This window comes from Solanum pennellii, chromosome 11 (assembly GCF_001406875.1).
Source record: "Solanum pennellii chromosome 11, SPENNV200".
NCBI classification, from domain to species: domain Eukaryota; kingdom Viridiplantae; phylum Streptophyta; class Magnoliopsida; order Solanales; family Solanaceae; genus Solanum; species Solanum pennellii.
In genome coordinates this window covers 3841232-3861687 of record NC_028647.1, presented here as the reverse complement: position 1 = coordinate 3861687, position 20456 = coordinate 3841232, and the positions used below count along the sequence as shown (strand labels likewise).

Below are 20456 nucleotides of genomic sequence, written 5' to 3'. Positions count from 1 at the left end.
GCTTCCATTCATCATAATAAAAAAACCAACTTACATTCTATATATAATAAGAAGAGTTAATTAACAGTTGATATGGGATTGCTCCATATAATGCTATATTTTGGTGAAATCTGTAACCTCCTTGTGTATAAGATGGTAAAATATGTATGTACCTTTCACCTATTTTAGCTAATACTCTTTTCTAAGCTTGAATAACAATAAGTTTCCTCCCTGAAGTTTGGCATGAAGCAAAAACGAAGTTTTTTCTTTTGCATTTCGTCATGTGCCAACACATTTAGCCCAGTGGAAACACCGTGCTACTCTACTCGGTAACGAGTAGTCTAAGAGGGAAGAAGGATCTGTCATAATGTCTTCAGCCTTTGACCACGCATACACTCCTCGTTCTTGTCTGCTTCCAGGGACAGTGTTGTCTAATACGAATGCTACTAATAGTGTGACCACCATGTTTAAGGACAGAAGTGCATTCATTGCAAAATTGAACTGTCAACAACACAAGGAAGAAACCATATGTAAGTTGAGTAAAAAGTACATCTTCTACAGAATTCCGTTCTTGTACACAAATTCCATGTTATGCCAAATTGTGTGCAATCAGAGGCAGAGTCAGGATTTCGACTTTATAGGTGTGATAGATAGTACACATTTAACTGAAGGACAATATATAACAGAAGTCTTTAAGATGAACTCACTTGTGCATTCCCGGTATGTACTGGTCCATTGGATGCTGCTGCATAAGGAACTAGATAGCCAGGCAAGATTAGGCCGGTCTCTGGTGCATACTGCTGAAAATAAGCAGGGACCGATAAACCAAAGAACAAGGATACACCAACAATTATAATGTTTCGGGAACTTGCATTTGTTGTATACTGCAATGTAGATAGTCCCAGAGCCACAATAAGAGCCCACGTGAAGCATAGTACCGCGGCTGCCAATGCTTGTGGTATAGAAGCAAGAATAGCACCAATTTTACCTACCACATCAGTTAAGAAATAAGAGGTTACATGTCTTTGCTAATGAACTTGCTAGCTATGCAAAGACGTCTTCAAGGCAACATAGTTTAGGCATTTTTCATATTAATAGAAGCAAATAACAAGAACATAAATGTTCAGTATCTACACGAATAGACCAAGAAGGCAGTGCGATTTATGAAACATAGCACTTAAAAACTTATCGAGAGGTGGAGCCAAGATTTGAAGCTTATGGGTTTGGGATTCTAGTTCTTTTAAGTTACTAGGTTGTTCTAAATTAATAACTTGTACATATCCCCAATAGATTTCCTAGGACAAATACAGGATCTGGACCAAAGCTACTAAGTTTGACCGAACCCGTAAGCTCAACTCTAGCTCTGCCACTAAATTTATTTGAACAATGCTACATGTTCCATTGATGAAAGTCTTCTTTATGGTTGAACTGCTAAATAGCAGGTTTCTGTCTCTCTTGTTTTCACATTTATTAACAAAATTCATGAACCAGTACAGTATTGTAAGAAAATCTTGCAATGCCTCTTTTCCATTCATCTAACAAGTATAGAAGTTTCCACAGAAGCGGACTAAAAAGAAAAGTAAGACAAACAAATTGAACTCGGGGAGTACTAACTAGAAAAAAAAAGAAGGGATAGGATAAGCTTTTTCCTGCTTCAATGAAGAATTGGTCTTTCATTAAGTCATACCTACAAAGGAGAATAGGATTAAAAGTACTGCTCCAAGCTGTACAGCCCTTCGGTTTGCTACTTTCGTTGCATTGATCGTGTGTACATTCTCTGTCAAAGTTGTTGCCCCAGTACCCGTTCCCCAAAGTCCAGCCAATACACTACAGAAACCTTCCAGACCAATCCCCCTGCTGACTATACCTGGAGTTGGGGGTTTCAAATTGATTCGTATTGCGGTGGAGTGATAACTTCCAATCTACAATTTGCAAATCTTAATCAATAATTAGTCTTGAATTATGAGAGATAGTAAGATCAGTATTTCAAGAGTGAAGGATCAAAAACACACCTACAGTATCCCCATATTTTGAGTTCCATGCCTAAACTATCAAGTGAGCGAATTTCCTAGCTATCACCAAATGTTCATTGAAACACACCTCGATCCTGACTAGATAAAATGTGTTTCGATAAACATTTGGTGATAGTTCAAGTACGAAACTTGATAAACAAGATAATTCAGGTGTGTTTTTGACCCTTCGATCTTCTCAAAGAGCAACATGAAAGATTTTACAGGAACCAAAAACAACAAAGAAGGAAGTTTTTCCTTTTTAAATCTTGCTGGTGAAATGCTGGTCAGCATAGAGAAAAGAAGAGTAATACTCCTTTTCCTCTTATAATAAATTATAAAAGAAGATGATATGCCAGAACCCAGAAGTGCCAAATTGTGAAAATGAGACCTAATGTTGGTGACACACTTAACTAGAATGATTTTGATACCATAAATGACACATTTACACAGGTAACTGCTAACTCACCGAGTCAATGGAAGCAACCAGTGACACAATAACCATAATGATTGAAGTTCGTAACCGAAAGGTCGGTACACCCCATTGGAAAGGGTAAGGAATCCTGACCCAGGCAGCAGTTCTCATAGCATTGGAGACATCAGTCCTACAATGCCTCATTGTATTTGCATGCTTTTGACAAGCATCAATAAGGATGTTGGAGTTTGGTATGTCGGGGTTACAACCCTTGAAGTTGTATGCACCACCAGCTGTCAAGAAAAACGCATACGCCCAAATGATCATAACACTAACAGGGACCTGCAATAATTCTTTTTGTTCGTTAGAAAACAGATGAACATGTGATGATAGTTTCCGTAGTAGCTGAAAAATCATAATACATCCCCAAAAGAGTTCTCCATAAGAAAAGTCTTGGAACTAAATCCACTAATATTATCTTGTTCAGAGGCTCCCGTCTCAGACACCCCTCCACCTCCCAAAAAGAAAATATTCAAAGAGAAAATAAGAGGAAGAGCAGAAACTACGTACAGCATATATACGAAACACTCGGTAACCAAAAATGGATATTCCTCCAAGGTACTGTAAAGAGAAATGACAGAATATAGTTATTGAAAGAAAACAAAATATATACTAGAGCTCAGAAGTGAGACACTGAAAACCTATGTTACTCGGACTCTTCAAAAATATCGATAGGTACATGTCGGATCCTCCAAAAATAGTGTATTTTTGGAGGATCCGACACGGTTCACGGGTGTGCCAGTATTTTTGGAGAGTTAGAGCAACATAGCTGAAAATCAGCTCATCATCTGATATTTAAGAGAGTATCTTATCCATGCCAATACAAAGCATTTTTCTTTAAAGTTCTATCAAGTAAGAAAGATTTCAGTAAATAAATGGAAAAATTCACGCAAGTCGTATACCAAAAACAAAACTTATGATCATAAAACATTCATACAGCTACCTACCAAGGTAAAAATAAGGATAAGCAGTATCTGAGGAAGGCTGATTTCTACACAACTACCAGCTTGTGGAAAGCCATAGCTAAAAAATGCTAAACCCACTGCAGCTACTGTTGGTGCGACCACAACGGGATTTACTAACCTGCAGGATATGTTCTTAAAACATATTGATTAATTCTTGGAAGTGTCTTAAAAATAGAACTAAAAGACTGATCAAGAAAGTCATATTTGTGAAATACAAGCTCCTACAAGGAAATTACAAAAGGGGGGCTGGTCAAGAAGGATAATGAGTAAAGAGCTCAAATATTACCGTAGAAAAAGGGACATCAAGCCACTGTAACCCAAGAAGCTCTGGAAAATCGATCCAACAATTATAGCTCCTTGTAACTCCCTCATTATGTACCTAAATTTCTGTGGACACCCAAAAAGTTTCCATCAACAAAAAACCATCATCTATTACAAGAACATGTGTGTATATGTATATATATATATATATATAAATTTCACGTGCAGTCAATATTGAGGGGTAGAGACGTTATTTCCAATAGACCATCGACTGATATATAAAAAACATTTACCTAAACAAAGTCTCACTAGGATGACTTCATTTTAACTTACATGATCAGCAAGATTCCGGTACTCCTCAGAATTCATGATAACTAATGCAGGAGCCAAATATACAAATGAACTCCCTTGAACTAACGGCAGACGGGTGCCAAAATATGAGTGCAGTATTGTGGTAAGGCCAGACACTAGCAGCACTGTGGAAACCACATCAGCAGTGTCTTTCTGTCACCACATGGAAAGAGAAATCAATGAGAATGACAAAAAACTTGCTAACTAGATTCTACTGTAATTCAAGATGTAAGTTCATAAGAAACAACTCACATCACTTCCACCCATGGTGGGAACAGTAATCAGAGGGATAAAAATAAGTGAACCAGCCAATGACAAATAGTGCTGCAACCCATAGAACATAAGAGGCACTGCAGTTAAAAGACCAAAAAGAGGTCAACAGTGATCAACAAAGAATCGCAGGAGATCATGCATCTGAATAATTTCACCATGAAAAGTCTTCGCTACTTCATCATGAATAAAATTCACCATGACATTGATATTATACCATATTCTTTGACAAGGGTAACATAATTTATACCACACGTGTATTTATTCATTTTTTTCCAACAGAGACAATTTTGTGATAAAATAACATAAATTTTGTTGAAGTGTGTGACCATCTCATCTAAATGCTTAAGCTACTATTAGAGAGAGCACATTTTTATATTCTACATTAATCATTATACAACAGAAGCTTCAGAGATATGTTTATTTAGTCAAAATATCTTGATTTTAGCAATGACTGTTACAGTGCAGACCTATCAATGCAAATTGGATGAGGACTTAAATGCATACAACGATTTCTTGGAATCCAGCTAGTTAAAAAAGAATTTTATATTTGGTTCAAAATCAAGAGAATACAACTTTGCCACAGGAATTAAATATGGGAAAGTAATGGCAAAACAGAATGGTAAAAACTTACCTCCAACAGGCGTTTACATCAAGCCAATGAATGCAAGGCATGTGTCATGCATATCACTTTATTGGTTTGGCGTAAACGCCAGGTGAGGGAGGGTGAGTATTTACCAACAAAAAGTTCATATAAACTATCTTTGTTTGTTTCCCTTGGTGAACTGAACCAAAATAAACTGTGGTTCTTTATAAATTCACTTCTTTAATCTATGTCTATACTACACTAAAAGTTGGAAGCCCCAAGTGTACTGTTGAACTACCAAAATATCCATTGAAAGTTGACATGCCATTTTACTCTTCACCACCACGGAGTAAAATTACCTTCGATTTTTATGATTAATTTGAACTACATTAAGCAGGGTAAATAGGAAGAGATATTTTATCTACCAATACTTATTGTTGATGTGGTAATTATCTAAATTTTATTTACAATGATTACAATGTCAGTTTTTTCACATTTCAACTTCAATTTATTTGCTCCATTCAGCTTCCACCATTAATAACATTCATGTATAACCTTTTCACATCCTTTATTGAACTTTATAAAAGTGCATAGCTATGTGTTGTTCACTTTATCATTTTCTCTTGTTTATATCAGAGCATTACCATTTGCAAGTTCCCTTTTCTTCACAATAACCTATTGCTCTTCCGTCTGGCATATCTTCTTAGCACCATTTGCAATAGACAGATAATTTTATATCTTTGTTTGTTAGTTGGCTTTCTAAATAGATAAATTTAAGTTCTACTTGTTGCCTACTATCTAGGAGTAAAAACATACCCGCACCGCATCAAACCACATCAACTCACCACGATTGAGTAATTTCATAATGTGAGAATACATATCAATTAACCATGGTTATGTGAAAGAAGTCCGTGAAAACAAGTGTCTTTCATGTATGTGAAAGAAGTTCATATGCAAGCAAATATCTTGCATCCATTGGTTTGTTGTAAGCATCAGGTGTGGTAAAAATCAACTCGCACACAATGTATACACCAAGCCAATGAATACATATTACATACACTGTGATCATTGAACCATAGTTAATTAATACACATTCTCACATTACTTTATCATTATCCATGGTAAATTAGTATATGTTGATCAACCACCAGGTGTTGGTAAATTTTTACCATTAATTAATCATCCGATCTCATAATTGCACGATGGTAAATACATATTGCAACCAATGTTTACACCAAATCAAGCACTTCACATTTAACCTTAGCATCTAAAATTAAATTGAAAATACATATCACTTAACCCTGATTAAGTGATAAATATGTGTATGAAAGATGTGTTTTGCATTCATTAGGTCGGTTTAAACATCGGATGCATATAAGATTTTACCATGGATTAGTGGGATTAATGGTCCATCTACTCTTGATGGACATTTTAGTATTCAATTTTAGACTTAAGGGCTCCCCAGTTTAAATATAGTATCAATAGATAGATTAGTTTCCAATGGTGAACCTATGTTTATGTCTACTGTAAGATGTCTCATTCATTTTTCTTAATAGTGATAAGTTGTCTACTGTACATTGTCTGGGGTGGCTCTTAAAATGCTTCTTATGCTTGAATTTACTTTCCACAAATGACCTTCTTAAGATTATACCCTTTCAATCTAAGCTCGGACTCTCTGAAATTGTTGTCGCACCCGTGTCGGATCCTCCAGACATACACAACTTTTGGAGTATCCGACACACACCCATCAACATTTTTGAAGAGTCCAAGCAACATAGATTTCAATTCGGATCAAACAAGGCAATCTAGAAATATAGCAGTGTACTTCAGTGTTAAAAGGCAAAGTGAGAAAAACAAAGAGAGGTGTGGGGGTCCTTATTTGGTGATAGTGTAAAAACCAAAAGGTGTTTGTTCATTTATTTGGTGATCGAATGAAAAAACAAAGTGCAGTTTACATTTTTGGTGATAAGAGTGAAAACCAACTCAGCAGTGTTGGTACTGAATGCTAGAAAACACAGATTTTACTAAAATTATAAAACTTCAAAATGTTTGAGATATAACTTCCTTGTGTTCCAAGGGAACTCGAGCAGGCACAATATTTGTGATATGAACCAGCATAAAAATTCCTCCACTACTTTACTTACTTGCAATTTATCTCTTCATACTTGTTCAACTGAAAAACTAATGAGTTTGTTATGCAGCTTATTATCTCAGTTTTCAGTCTAAATCAAACTAAGTCTACTCAATTTAGAGCTCCAAGGCCACTAACCTCTTGTGTTTTCAGAAGGAACGTTCTGTACAAATTTAAGCAAGACAGATAATTACAGTTCCATATATCAAGGATTGAATGTGTTATTGTGATTGCACATAAATAAATAAAAAGACACCCATTCAAATTTCACTGATTCACCTACATTGACTCCCTACATTACTAGATCTATGTTGCTCGGATCCTTCAAAAATATTAACAGGTGCATGTTGGATCCTCCAACAATAGTGCATTCCTGGAGGATCTGACACGGGTGAGGCAGCATTTTGGTTAGTCTGAGCAACATAGACTGAGATACTTCTCCCTGCTTCGCTTTGTGCTCTACTTATATGGTCACGGAACAGTCTCTTCTTAGTGATGATATTCTAAAAGATTCTTAAATTTCCACTAAAATCATTTGACATAAAGACACTAGAATAAGAATCACAACCAAGTGTAAGGGAAAAATGATTAGTTCAAGTCAGAGACCATACAACAATGTTAGAAGCAGAATAAATACTAACCAACACCCGGATTTTCCCTTAATCCACATTTCATCCGCGGAGACTGATGCCACCCTCCGTAACTAGGATCCTCGCAATCGGGATATATGCCCATTCCCACTTCTTCATCCACATTGCCGTCATCCTTCCGTGGTACTTCTGTAACTGGAGTAGCTGCTTGAGCTATGTGTCCATTCCCATTCCCATTAACAGCTCCATTAGCACTATCACCATCATTGCCATTCTCATTCCTAGCATCTTTCCTCTCCTCATTATGACCTCTCAAAATAGGCTCCATCTCAGTTCTCCTCCCAAGATTTTCACCTCTTCCTCTTCCTTTTCCTCTTCCATTTCTTAAACCCTCGTCGTTAGACCCGGAAATTGGCTCAATTTCAACCCCTCTATTCCTTGCCCTTCCTAAAATAGGATCAAGCTCAATCTTTGGAGATACAGTTTCAGTTTTATTAACCCCTCTTTCCAAATCAAATCCAACATTCTCATTACTACTCACATTCAGATCTCTACCATTATCAAAATCCCTCCTACTATGACCACCACCTCTTTCAGTCTCACCAGAAAAAGTAGTTGACACAAAACCAGTCCTCTTAGCCCAAGATTTTAACTCTCTAGGATCATAACCTTTCTTTGGTACAAAAGGCTCAATCTTTGGATTTACCCCCTTTTGCCTCTCCATTCTTTCTTTCATGTCTGAGTTTGACCCACCTTCCATTTCACTATTTCCTCAAATGGGTATCAAGAAAACACCAACAATATCAATTCTCTCACCCCCACCACACAAAAACAAGAAAAGACCAAATCTTTAAAGTAAAGAACTAAAGTTTCAACTAATGCAATAAAAGGGTGTCAATAAAACACCAACAACATCAAATCTTTCTTCTGTTTCACCCACCCCCACTACACAAAAACAAGTAAAGAACAAATCTTTAAAGCAAAGAACTGAAGTTTCTGATAATGCAATAAAAAAGTGTCAATAAAACACCAACAAAATCAATTCTTTCCTCTGGCTCTCTCACCCCACACAACCCAAAAACAAGAAAAGAACAAATCTTTAAGCAAAAAAAAGAACTGAAGGTTCTAATAATGCACTAATGGGGTTGTCAGAGTGAAGTTAACATGATTTTTCTGAGCTCTTTCAAACCATTAATGGCTACTGCTTAGCCAGTAAGAGCTCAAAAAACTACTACTACTATATTACTGCTCAGCTGTTGCTATCAACAACCTTAAGTTTCTTCTTGGAATGGTGTGGAAGTGTAAAGACAAGAGTGCCACTATTGTGTAAGTTGCCGTTGAGAAATAGTGACATTTGTATTTTCTTAAATTTCGTGTCAAGTTAAAAGTCGAAAATAAATAAATTAAAACAAAAGAAACATACAATTATGTCACTTTTTCAAAATTATGTGATTTGGCTCCCTTAGTTTTCAAGCATGTTGTCCCTTAGTGAGTTCATGTTGTCTTTACCTAGTAAAAGGAAAATAATTTGTCTGTTCTCTTGAGTGATTCATGGATGAATGATGATTGTCACATTTTGTTGAAGAGGAACATTTTAGTTGGTTTAGGTTCATTAGGTTTAGCAGAATATTTTTTTTAGATATTCAAATTAAATTACGTATCAAAACATATTTAGTTCATATATATATTTTTTAAAATTTAAATTAAAAGTGTCTTATTGAAAAACTTTTTAAAATTGAGGTATTTAATCGGAACATAACTTAGTTTAATGTTAAAATAAAATATCATAACAAGTTTAAGGGATTAACTATTGATTAATTCTTCCTTTTTTTTTACATGATAATGTTCATGTAAACTAACCCATCCTACGTAATCAGTACAAATGGCGAGTAACTTTTATAGTTATCAGAATTAGATAAGAAAATTATGATTATAGGATTGTTTTTTTTTTAAACGATATTATATATCTTATAAGTATATTAAATCGAATAAATTGAAATTTACATCGAAAGTTCTTATATTTAAAATAGAGTGTTCTCTAATAAAAGTATTTCGAAGAGTGAAAATAAAAAATTATTTAAAAAAGCTAGTAGATGATTCTCAAATTTTTAAGACAAAAAGGTACTCAAGATATACATGAAGAAAGGAGATTTAAGTGATTTCCCTAATCTTGATTTTTCTCTAAATTTAATTTCTGTTTAGTGACTGATATTGACAACTCACTGAGATGTACCAAACTTTGTATTTAAAAAATTATTTCTTACATGAAGTGAAACGGACACAAGAGCTTTTAATGTGCAATATAGTAAAGATTGAAAACAAAATAATATATAGTAGTAAGCCATGTGCAAAAGTATAGCACTAAATAAGTATTTAAACCATATGTTAATTGTCATGACTTGGTTGGCTAGAAATTAATAGGTGATAATAAAGTTTAACAAGAAATGAAGTGTTACTATTAGTGAAAGAACGCATAAAATTCAAAAGCCTTAATGGAAGTGTTGATTTGAAAAAGTAAGGTAAGAAAGCTAAATAAAATGAAGTTTATTTATCCGCAAGAATTGTAACAGAGCGATAAGTATTCATTTATCTTTATTTAGATATCTTAGCCTTTTGATTTTGGGGGTTATACCCTGATATGGAATCATCACTATTTGTTCGATTTTTTATTTCGAAATCAAAATTAATCAAACTCTAATATAAATATCGAATAAGTAAAAGGATAGAAAGTGAGGTCTATTTCACCAACAAGATTCACTATGAATTTTACATCTTGAAAAGATATCAAACTAATCAGATTTCTCTAAGTTTAAGAATGGGGTCCTAATAATTACAATCTATAGTAGTATATACTAATTATATGTTTTTTCTACAATCTTAAGAAACAAGATAAGATTGGCACTTTGGAGTTGTTGATGATGATGATGATGCATAACCAAACAAAAGTTCTCTGTCTTTGCTACCATTCTACTTCTCATTTCCTCTTGGACTCTTTTTTTTTTTTCTTTCTTTTACTCGGTATTTGATACTTATTTTAGAATCTGAAATTTAAATTAAAATCTTCTACAAAGTATCATTAAAGGTACAAAGTAATCCTATCCTTTAATACATGGACACATAAAAAAAAATCACCTAATATTTTTGCTTACCACACCGTGATCACTTTCGAATGGTTTTCCTTCAAATCCAAGCTAAAATCCATTGGAACTTTCGATTTTCATTCTCTTTTAAAATTATTGCAAAATAGTTACTCTTTTTTACTCGACAAATAATTTAGAAAGTTTTTCCTTTTATACTTTTTCAATGCAAGAAACTGCCTTTTAGAGATCAGATAAACATAAAATCAATTAAATTTATTATATTAAAGCCAGATAAAAGTTTCACAGATTCTTAACAGTAACCTTTACAATCGATATCCTGTAAATGTTTGATTGGAGTGAATCTTACTTTATTGCTGTCTTTCCAAGATCCTCATCTTTCCTCAAATCTCTTTTTATCATGATAAATTTTGAGATGATAGAATATAGGGATCGATTTAGAAATAAAAAAAATTACTAGGTAGTCGATCGTTGTCGAACATGGCTCATCTGCAATATCTTTTGTTTCTCATTCTAGTACAGGTTAAGGGATCAACAAGACTAGGGAACTAGCCATGATGGCAACAAACATACAACCTATTACTTTTCTATAAGTAATTTGGACATCTCCTAGTGCAAAAGTATGATAAAGATGTGCTTTTGTGAGATAAAGATTGGATTCTAAAAGATGTGTGTGTGTGTGTACACAAAAAGGAGATGAAGAGTGATTCAGACTCTAGAACACAAGAAAGATCATGTGCAACATTTTGTATTTCAAGGTAACAACAGCCCATGCTTGGTCATTTCACAAAATATCTGACATCCCATATATACAATGCCAATGAGAATTTGAAGCTTCTCTTGAATGCTAATAATTGTCAATGATTAGATGAGCTGTAACCTAAGAAAGTGGGAGTTTTAATCTCCATGGTATGGCTAAACGGTTAAGGCATCCAGATTGTAGTCCCAACTACAACACTTGGTGTGATTCCACCTGTTCTATTAAGGTGAACAACATTACCTTGGCAACCTGCCTGCTCGTGGACTTCGACAGACCGTCTGGTGGATCAGTGAAGGTATGCGTAAGCTGGTCAGAACACCAAATATGACTAAAAAGAAGTACTGAAAGAAAATTTATGATGCTAGAGCAAGAAATTAACAAAAGATAAAAGTAGAGCTAGCTGCAGGTCTTAGGTTCACAGAATGGAAGCAAAATCATTCTTATAGTGATTCCAAAATCAGTGGCAAAGAACAACCATAAACAAGAGTTAATAACATCATGCTTACTAGAATGATGAAGCAACATGGAACTGCCAAATATGTGGAAGCTATGTCAATCATAAACCACTAGCAGAAAAGATCACATGCCTTCTCAAGAACACATTTTGTCATATTGAAGAACTCAACTGTATCACTGATTAACTGATTGTAGAATATTTACCATTGAACAATATGTGTTACATGTACTTTTTCACTACTGAATCACATATTACTCCATCTATAAGTTCTAGTAAACCAACAACAACTTAAGAAAAGATAGTAATTTGGATGTAAGAAAACTTGCAAAATCATGTTCAATAAAAATCATCATAAGATCTCTTAGTGTGTGTCCTATATGACTTCCTAGAGAACTCAACTGTACATTTTCAATATCCTACGATATTTGACATGATGCATGAACCATTTTAAAGATTCAATGATGTTAGTAAATACATAACGACCTTTAGGATAAGGATATGCACTCATTCAAATTAAGTTGAAGTACCCAAGCCTTCATACTGGCGGAACATACCCATGTCCTACATGTGCTTAAAGGGAACTCCTTAAGAGGCAGTTAGGATGCGACTGTCAATTGCACAAGGCAGTATGGTAGACACAGAGGTACAAAAGAGGTAAGGCATACAACCTTCAAGTATAAGATATATGGCCTTATGTGTCAGGTGTTGGTACATGATACAAAAACGAGATAATTGCAAATGGAAACATAGTCAATAAGGTCTATATTAGTGCGCTATAAAACTGTACATGTTAGGGAACATAGAAATTTTGTCTTGAAGTTTTTAAATAAGCAATACAGAGAAATAACCTATCACTTCTCAATTTCTATAATATGTCCTCAACTTTCAAGCTAATTGTACTCCATCTTCATATCGTTATGGAGTCCTTTACAATCAAAAGAAAGAAAACATATACTCAAAAAGCATTTGCCTATGCCCTTCAAATCACCACCATACAGATCCTTCTCCATACATACAAAAGTTTTTAGAACTTTAACGTAAACATATGAGAGAATCAATATCTACTTGGACCATAATATCACTAGATAACTAATTCTATACTTGGATAGAAATTTATCACATAGCATAAATTGCTGAAGTTAAGGCATATCAAGCTTGCAATGGCACAGAGAAATGTCTACTACATGCATTCAATTTGCCCTTAGAGAATTCCTTCTTCAGAATCAAAGGTACAAAGAGAAAGAACTAAACAACTTCTCAGATATCCTATTCTAGGCCATAACTAAGCATCTAGTGTTCAGCTTCTGCTTCACTTTTATGCAATGTCTGACAATGAGCACAGAGCACCAGGGCACCATAGGTACTACAATACATCATATGTCAAGAAACCCCAAATTTCTTGTGTCTTATAGAATACAACTCTCTGAAAACTCAAAGGCCCGCAGATAAAACAGTGAAAACATCATGGCAGATCACACATCCAATGCACACAGAACATCCACTTCTCCTATTTGATTCATCTAAACATTATTCAGGGATAAGCTCAAAACCATTATACTCAACCCCAAAAACATAAATTACAAACTAACAATTCATGCAGCAAATTCAGAATTCTACTCTTCTTTCTGTTGACACTTGACACTAAAACATTAAGAAAAGAAATGGCTCCGACTTGAGTGGAAGGTATACATCAACTCCACCTAGTTTATAGTTGAAGTTTTCTGAAAGACAATGCCTTTCAGCATGTGCCATCATTTCCTCATATCAATCTTGCTGTTAGCGAGAACACAAATCACACTCGTAGAGTTGGTTTAGGTGTGTAGATGATATATACCTAAACCATTGCAACTGAAATAGCTTTCTTACAAACAAAAATAACAACTTTTAACAGCAAGCCATTGCACAACCAATTTACATTCAGCTCCTCGACCTCGAGGAACTTCCCTTACCATAAATTACTATACTGCTTAGCTCCACTATTTGAAATTTCTAATCCAAATTAACATCAAGCTTAACACATAGAACAATAAAATTGAAGAGTATTTCAAGTTCAATAGATTAACAATTCTATATCACACTGAAGAATATACAATTACAACACACATGATTACATAAATCACGAAACCCTAATAATCCATTTTAACCACATAAATCATCTTTACTTCGAATTTACCACTGCTAGGTTTCTAACTTGCTGTTCCCTGTATCGGCGCTTGAGGTAACATTCCAGAATTTCCATAACGCAGACGTACCTCTTCATCTCTTCCAGCTGCCGGCTCAGCTCCGCTTCCCGAGCCCTAGCTCGTTCCAGCCGCGCCTCCGTCTCAGCTAACCGGTCCCGAAGATTTTCAACTACCACTGCGTTCTCGTTCGCCGCCGGTAAAGTTCGGGTCCGGCGGGTCGGGTCGGTTAAGTCGTCTTTTGACGGTAATCGTTGACCGCCGTAACACATTTTGATTGGGAAATTTGGAATAGTGTTGCGATCTTGTGATTAAAAACGAGAGTTAGGAAAGGTGCAAGGGTTCGGATAAAATTACGGAATAATTAATTTTAAAATTAATTATTTTAAAATTATAATATTAATTTTTTTATTAAAAAAATATATCAAAATATTTATATATTTACACTATGATCAAGTCATCTGAATTTTTTTATTAAAATATTTGTAACAAAAGATAAAATTAATTTGATAGTATAAAAAATAAAATTTAATCCGATAGTATAAGAATTTACGTCACTTACATTGTATAGGACTTAAATCCATATAATAATGACCAATTATTTCACTATAATACCACTAATTATTATGTCTATTGTTTAAAAGTTAGAAAAAGATTATTTGATTCATAAAGCAAATTGATAGAGGGAAATAATTTCACCCTTTATTACTTTTGAGCAATGGGTGTCAATATTTTATTTTCTATTTTAACTATTATTAATTTCTTGAATTTAACTCGTATATGATGATATTAATATAAAAATATAATATAATATTAGATTATGTATTACAAATCTTATTTTGTGAAAATTTACTGAGTATTACATAGTTATTATTATTAAATTATGTATGATAATTATAGAAATAAGGCATAAATTTATTTTTAAACTTGTTTCTAAAAATTAGTTACACATTTAAACTACGGACAAGGGCCTAAAATACCCTTAAAGTATTGAAAATGGTACAAAATTACCCTCTATCCATCTAATGGCTCCAAAATGCCCTTTTTCATCCACCTATTGGCTTCAAAATACCCTTGCCATCCACCTTTAGGTTCAAAATTGACAACTTTTTTAATTGTTTTAAAATTAAACTCTTTAAATATTTTTTAAAATACTTGGTGTTCAACTATTGATTATAATTTTAATTTATTGATATAATTTATAGACCAACCCACTACCCACTCATTACTAACTAAACCCTACCCAATTAATAATCCAATTATAATATCGAAATCGTCATAAACACTACTAAAACACGATGAAATTATAGATTCCCGAAAATGACATTTAAAATTATTTGAGTCCGAATCGAAGCCCCAATTAAATTTATGTTGAGCCGCTTATTTAGGAGGACACTTTCTTTCAAAATTGAATTAGAAATTTATGATCAAAGGTAAAGAAGTAGTACATCCCGAATTAATTCATGCACTTTTTTTAAATATAATTTTATAAATATTTATGATTTGTTTTAAAACCTTTAATATATTATTTTGAAAAAAATTTACCTATCAAGTAACATCACATAATTGAGATGTAAGAATAATTAAGATGAACATAGTCAGACTTTTAAGTTTATCGATTATTTTAATTTAGCCACTTGAATGTATGATAATTTACTTCTATATAATTTTTAAAAACACTCAATTGGTAGTAGCTTGCATTAATAATGTGACAGGTTCATTAATTTAGAGGGATTTAATTAGTAATGGGTGGGTAGTGGATTTTAATTTATAAATTATACTAATAAGTTAAATTATGATAAATAGTTGACCGCCACGTATTTTAAAAAATATTTAAATAGTTTAAATATAATATCGTTAAATAAGTGGTCAATTTTGAACCAAAAGGTGGATGACAAGGGTATTTTGGACCCAATAGGTGGGTGAGAAGGGTATTTTGGAGCCAATAGGTGGATGGAGGGTAATTTTGTACCATTTTCAATACTTTCAGGGTATTTTAGGACCTTTTCCGTTTAAACTATCATAATGAGTTATTATACACTTTTATTACTCAAATAAATTTATTTTCCTCTAAAGCTAAGTGACAAAAAAGAAAGGCATTTTAGAAAAATAAATAAATCAATCAAATCTGTTTTCCACCCCACCTCGCACCTCTTCTTCTTCACACCCCACCCGCATCTCCTTCATATTTTTTATTTGTATTTTTATTTTACATCATCTTTTATATCGGATTTTCATCCACTCACCCCACCCCACCTCCCCCAGTATCATCTTCCCCTCCCCTCCTCAATCATATCCTATTTTAATTCTTCTCCAATTTCACCATATTTATTATATTCGATTTTTTCTTAAACTTCATTGATGGTTGATGAAATTGATGTCTAAGTTTTAAAAAGTTAGTAATCAATTTATTAGTGATGGACAGTAGGTGGCAAATAAGAGGGAATTGAAGGTGGTGACGAAAAAATATAAATTGATAACGGTGAATATAATATTTGATGGTGAATTTTGTACTTTTGAATGATGATGATATGATTTTAGTGATGAATTTGTTATGGGTTTTGAATTTTGTGATGGCTCTTTACAATTTTTATGAGGATTATAGTGGTAGTGTGACCCCGATGGTGGGTTTGATCATATGTGGTGAAATTTCTGATGGCTATTTTAATTTTTGATGGTGACATAAATGAATCTGGTACTAATACGATGGCAACGGTGGTGGTTCCATAACGGTGTTCCTTAAAGAAGAAACAATTGAATGACAAGAGATTTTTTTTTTCTTCAAAATTTGTATTACATCTGAGACGGTAGTAAGATGACATTGATTTGGCACGAGCGTGATACACCTCACATATGAAAGTGATATTATATGTTTTAGAGGTAAATAAATTCACTTCTGAATAATATAGAAGTATAACCAGTCACATGATAATTTTAATATATAATAACTGACTTTTAAAAAATAAGTTTAAAAATAAATTTATGTCATTATAATTGTTCACGCTATATAAAACTTTAAGAATAAATTATACACGAACCCTACGCCAAAGTCATAAAGTAAAATTTCTTAGTATTATCTAGTACAGTAACACACTATTTCCAAGGACCAACCAAGAAAACAAGAAGCAATTTCCACAAAGTGTGTATTTTCCAAGAAGGTTCATAGGAGTTGCATCGTTACTTCAATTGAAATAATGTCCAAGACTATATGACAATTGACATGACATTTTGCCACTTTATATTCATAACCCTTCTATATATAAATGTAATACACAAAGATATAACACACACACACAAAAAAAATAAAAAATAATGTATACACAAACTAGTTGTAAAAGAAGAACTCCAACTATATTCATGACAAACTCTACACCATTCACATTACAATGTGTTCAAACCTTATTGATCATATTCAATTTTATTGCTACAATATATCGAGCATATTCTAACAGTCATTATTCGTTCTTAGCTTTCATCTTTTTCATATATTTTAGTGCTTACTTGGCAAATCACTTATCATCTATATATCGAAGCATTCCATCGAAAAATAAGTCTTTTGAGAAGAGTTTGTTGGGATTTGCTATATGGTTCTTGTATTCTTCCATTATTTTTGGGTTTGTTTATCAATTTTATCCATTTTTTGGATTTTGGGCTGGTCTTCCTATTCATATTATAGCCATAATTATAAGTGGGGTTGTGTTTTATGACTATGTCATTTGTGATAATCAAGATGGAGATAATGGTCATAATTTTAGGTATTTTGGTAGTAGCAATGATCAAATGAAGAGGGGTTATTATTGTGAAGAAAAATGGGAGGTCATTTGGGAAAAAGTTTGAGTTACTAACGAAATTTCGGTACATTTCACGAATTCGAGATAGAACTGAATTACTAAGATTTATTATACGTAGTTTTACTTAAAAATATTTGTGTTATTAGGAAGTAACAAGGCGTGTTTGTTTGTACACTAGTATCAATCTCAATGTTATGTGTTAAATTCCCCCCAAAATCAGTTTGAGAAAGACAAATTATATGTGAGTTTGTAAATGAATCCAAATTAAGGCTCTTCAAATGCAATAATTATATATTAACTAAAAAATCAAATGAGTTAATTAAGCTAAGATGGAAATTAATTAAATTATTTTCAAAAAAACAATGACAAAGCTAATTTGAACTTTCCAAAGTAGGGAGCAATAGCTACAATATTACAATATTAGGTATAGGTTTATTGCACCCAATAACATATGAGATAATAAATCGAGGATAAATTCATAATTCATAAATTTTAATATTATTTCTAATAAAAAAGAGTGCGCGATCACGTGAATTTTGAATGTAGTAAATTAATTAATACACATTATCACTTTGATTTATTAACGCAAACACATGGACTTATGTGAGAAAACAAAAAAAAACATTTAGTAACAGAAGTAGATATAAATATGTTATAATTTATAAAATATAATAATTTAATTTATCTAATTCAAATAAATTAAAGATCAATATATATCAAATTTCACCAATAATATAAAAATTATATCAATCACTATCAATACATATTATACCATACAAATTCATTCATTAGACGGACTTTGATGATTTTCTACATTTTTGCTTGATCAAGTGCTAAAATTCTAGCAATCACTATCTACATCACTATATGTATACGATACAAATTCATTTGAAAGACTTGAATGTTTTTCTACGTTTTGCTCGTTCATGTGTTATTTTCTTATGAGTAAAAAGTTTTATATATCAACAGTTGAAAAACGATTTGAACTTTTAAATCATTTACGAAAGATATAGTAAGATTTATGAGTAAAAGTTTTATATGAGTTGTTTTTTTTTAATCAATCTTAAAAGAATGATATATTTTAGTATTAAGTAATAATTTAATTTTAAAATATCTATTTTACTATTAATAAAAACAATTATAGTCATATAAATATTTATCATTTATTTTAGACTATAAATTTTAAATATATTTTTTTCTTAAATTTTAGCTCGAATCAATCTATCACGTATAAAATAAGACGGATAAAATAGCGGATAGGTTCCATGAACCCACCAAGAAGCAACAAGCACAACTTTCAACTATAATAAATGAGGCATCTTCCAAGAGAGTGCGAAGAAAATTCGTCTAAGTGTTTTTCAAGTGATTTGACATAAAATTTGTCCCTTTATTCTTTGACACCCCCCCCCCCCAAACCCCCCTATATATAATTATATACAATTTTATATAAATAAATTACATCACACGACCTAACTTTAGTTTTCAAATTAAAGTCTTTTTTATAATTTTTCTATTCATATTTCATTTTCAAACTTCATGCATTCAACGATCAACAACATCATTATTATTGCTAAGGAAAAGGGTCTGATATACCCCTCAACTTTGTCATTTGGAATTGATATACCCCTCGTTATAAAAGTGGCTCATATATGCTCTTACCGTTATACAAACGGCTCACATATACCCTTGCCGTTATAAAATGGCTCACATATACCATTCATTTAACGGAAGTTAAAAAATTAGTTTTAAATTTATATTTATTACTTCTAATTTTTTTTAAAAAATTATTTAGGGGTATATATGATTCTTCAATCAAAATTCAAAGTATATTTTAATTTTTTTCATACATAAATTATTTTTTGACTTCTTTTATTATAATTATTTGAATTTTTTATTCTTATTTTGTTTTTTCTTTCATTCCTTAGTTTAAAGAATAAAAAATTAAACTATTTTTTTGTGTGTATTGTAATTTAACTTCGTATTCGAAGAAAAAATTTGGTCATGTACAATAAGTTTTACAAGAATATTAGTGAAACATAAATAAATTTGATTATCAAAATAATAATTATAAATTAGTCATTAAAACAAAAAAATGTCAAAAAAAATATGTTTCACGAGGATTAAATTTACTCATATGGTATTATATTTTTTTTTAAAAAAAATAAAAATTAGATTAAAATTATTATTTTTTTCATTTTCGTTAGAGGAAAAGGGTATATGTGAGCCAGTTGTTTACAAGTAGGGGTATATATGAGCCACTTTCATAATAAGGGGTATATCAGCTCTAAATGACAAAGTTGAAAGGTATATCAGACCCTTTTCCCTTATTGCTATGGAAATGAAAAAGAAGAAAAAACTCTCCTCACAATACTTTGTGTTGAAACCTTCTTCTTGATCATAAATTGAAAGTATTACAATTATCGTTGACATTTTTTTTTAATTTTTATTTTATTCGTATTACTCTTAACTAACTACTTATCATCTGTAGCTCAAAGTCTTTTACCAAAGAAAAATAACATTTGGAGAAGAAGTTGTTGGGATTTGCTATGAGGT

General features: G+C 32.4%; 2 protein-coding genes across 3 annotated transcripts; both read right to left on the bottom strand.

The window, feature by feature from the left end:
• Positions 1–7: 7 nt before the first annotated feature.
• Positions 8–8951, bottom strand: LOC107004975 (nucleobase-ascorbate transporter 11). Of its 2 annotated transcripts, XM_015203413.2 has the most exons (10): positions 7669–8950; positions 4293–4390; positions 4023–4193; positions 3715–3815; positions 3411–3546; positions 2974–3024; positions 2458–2745; positions 1667–1901; positions 687–967; positions 8–480 (listed from the first exon to the last, which is right to left on the bottom strand). In XM_015203413.2, the coding sequence occupies exons 1-10, from the start codon at positions 8375–8377 to the stop codon at positions 259–261; spliced, it is 2292 nt and encodes a 763-aa protein (XP_015058899.1). In that variant the 5' UTR covers positions 8378–8950; the 3' UTR covers positions 8–258. The 2 variants fall into 2 exon arrangements, with proteins under 2 accessions (XP_015058899.1, XP_027768766.1); XM_027912965.1 differs by lacking the exon at positions 2974–3024 and having other exon boundaries at positions 7669–8951.
• Positions 8952–13807: 4856 nt separating this feature from the next.
• On the bottom strand, positions 13808–14490 carry LOC107003343 (protein SKIP34). The gene has a single exon (XM_015201658.2). The coding sequence runs from the start codon at positions 14382–14384 to the stop codon at positions 14091–14093; it is 294 nt and encodes a 97-aa protein (XP_015057144.1). The 5' UTR covers positions 14385–14490; the 3' UTR covers positions 13808–14090.
• Positions 14491–20456: the final 5966 nt, after the last annotated feature.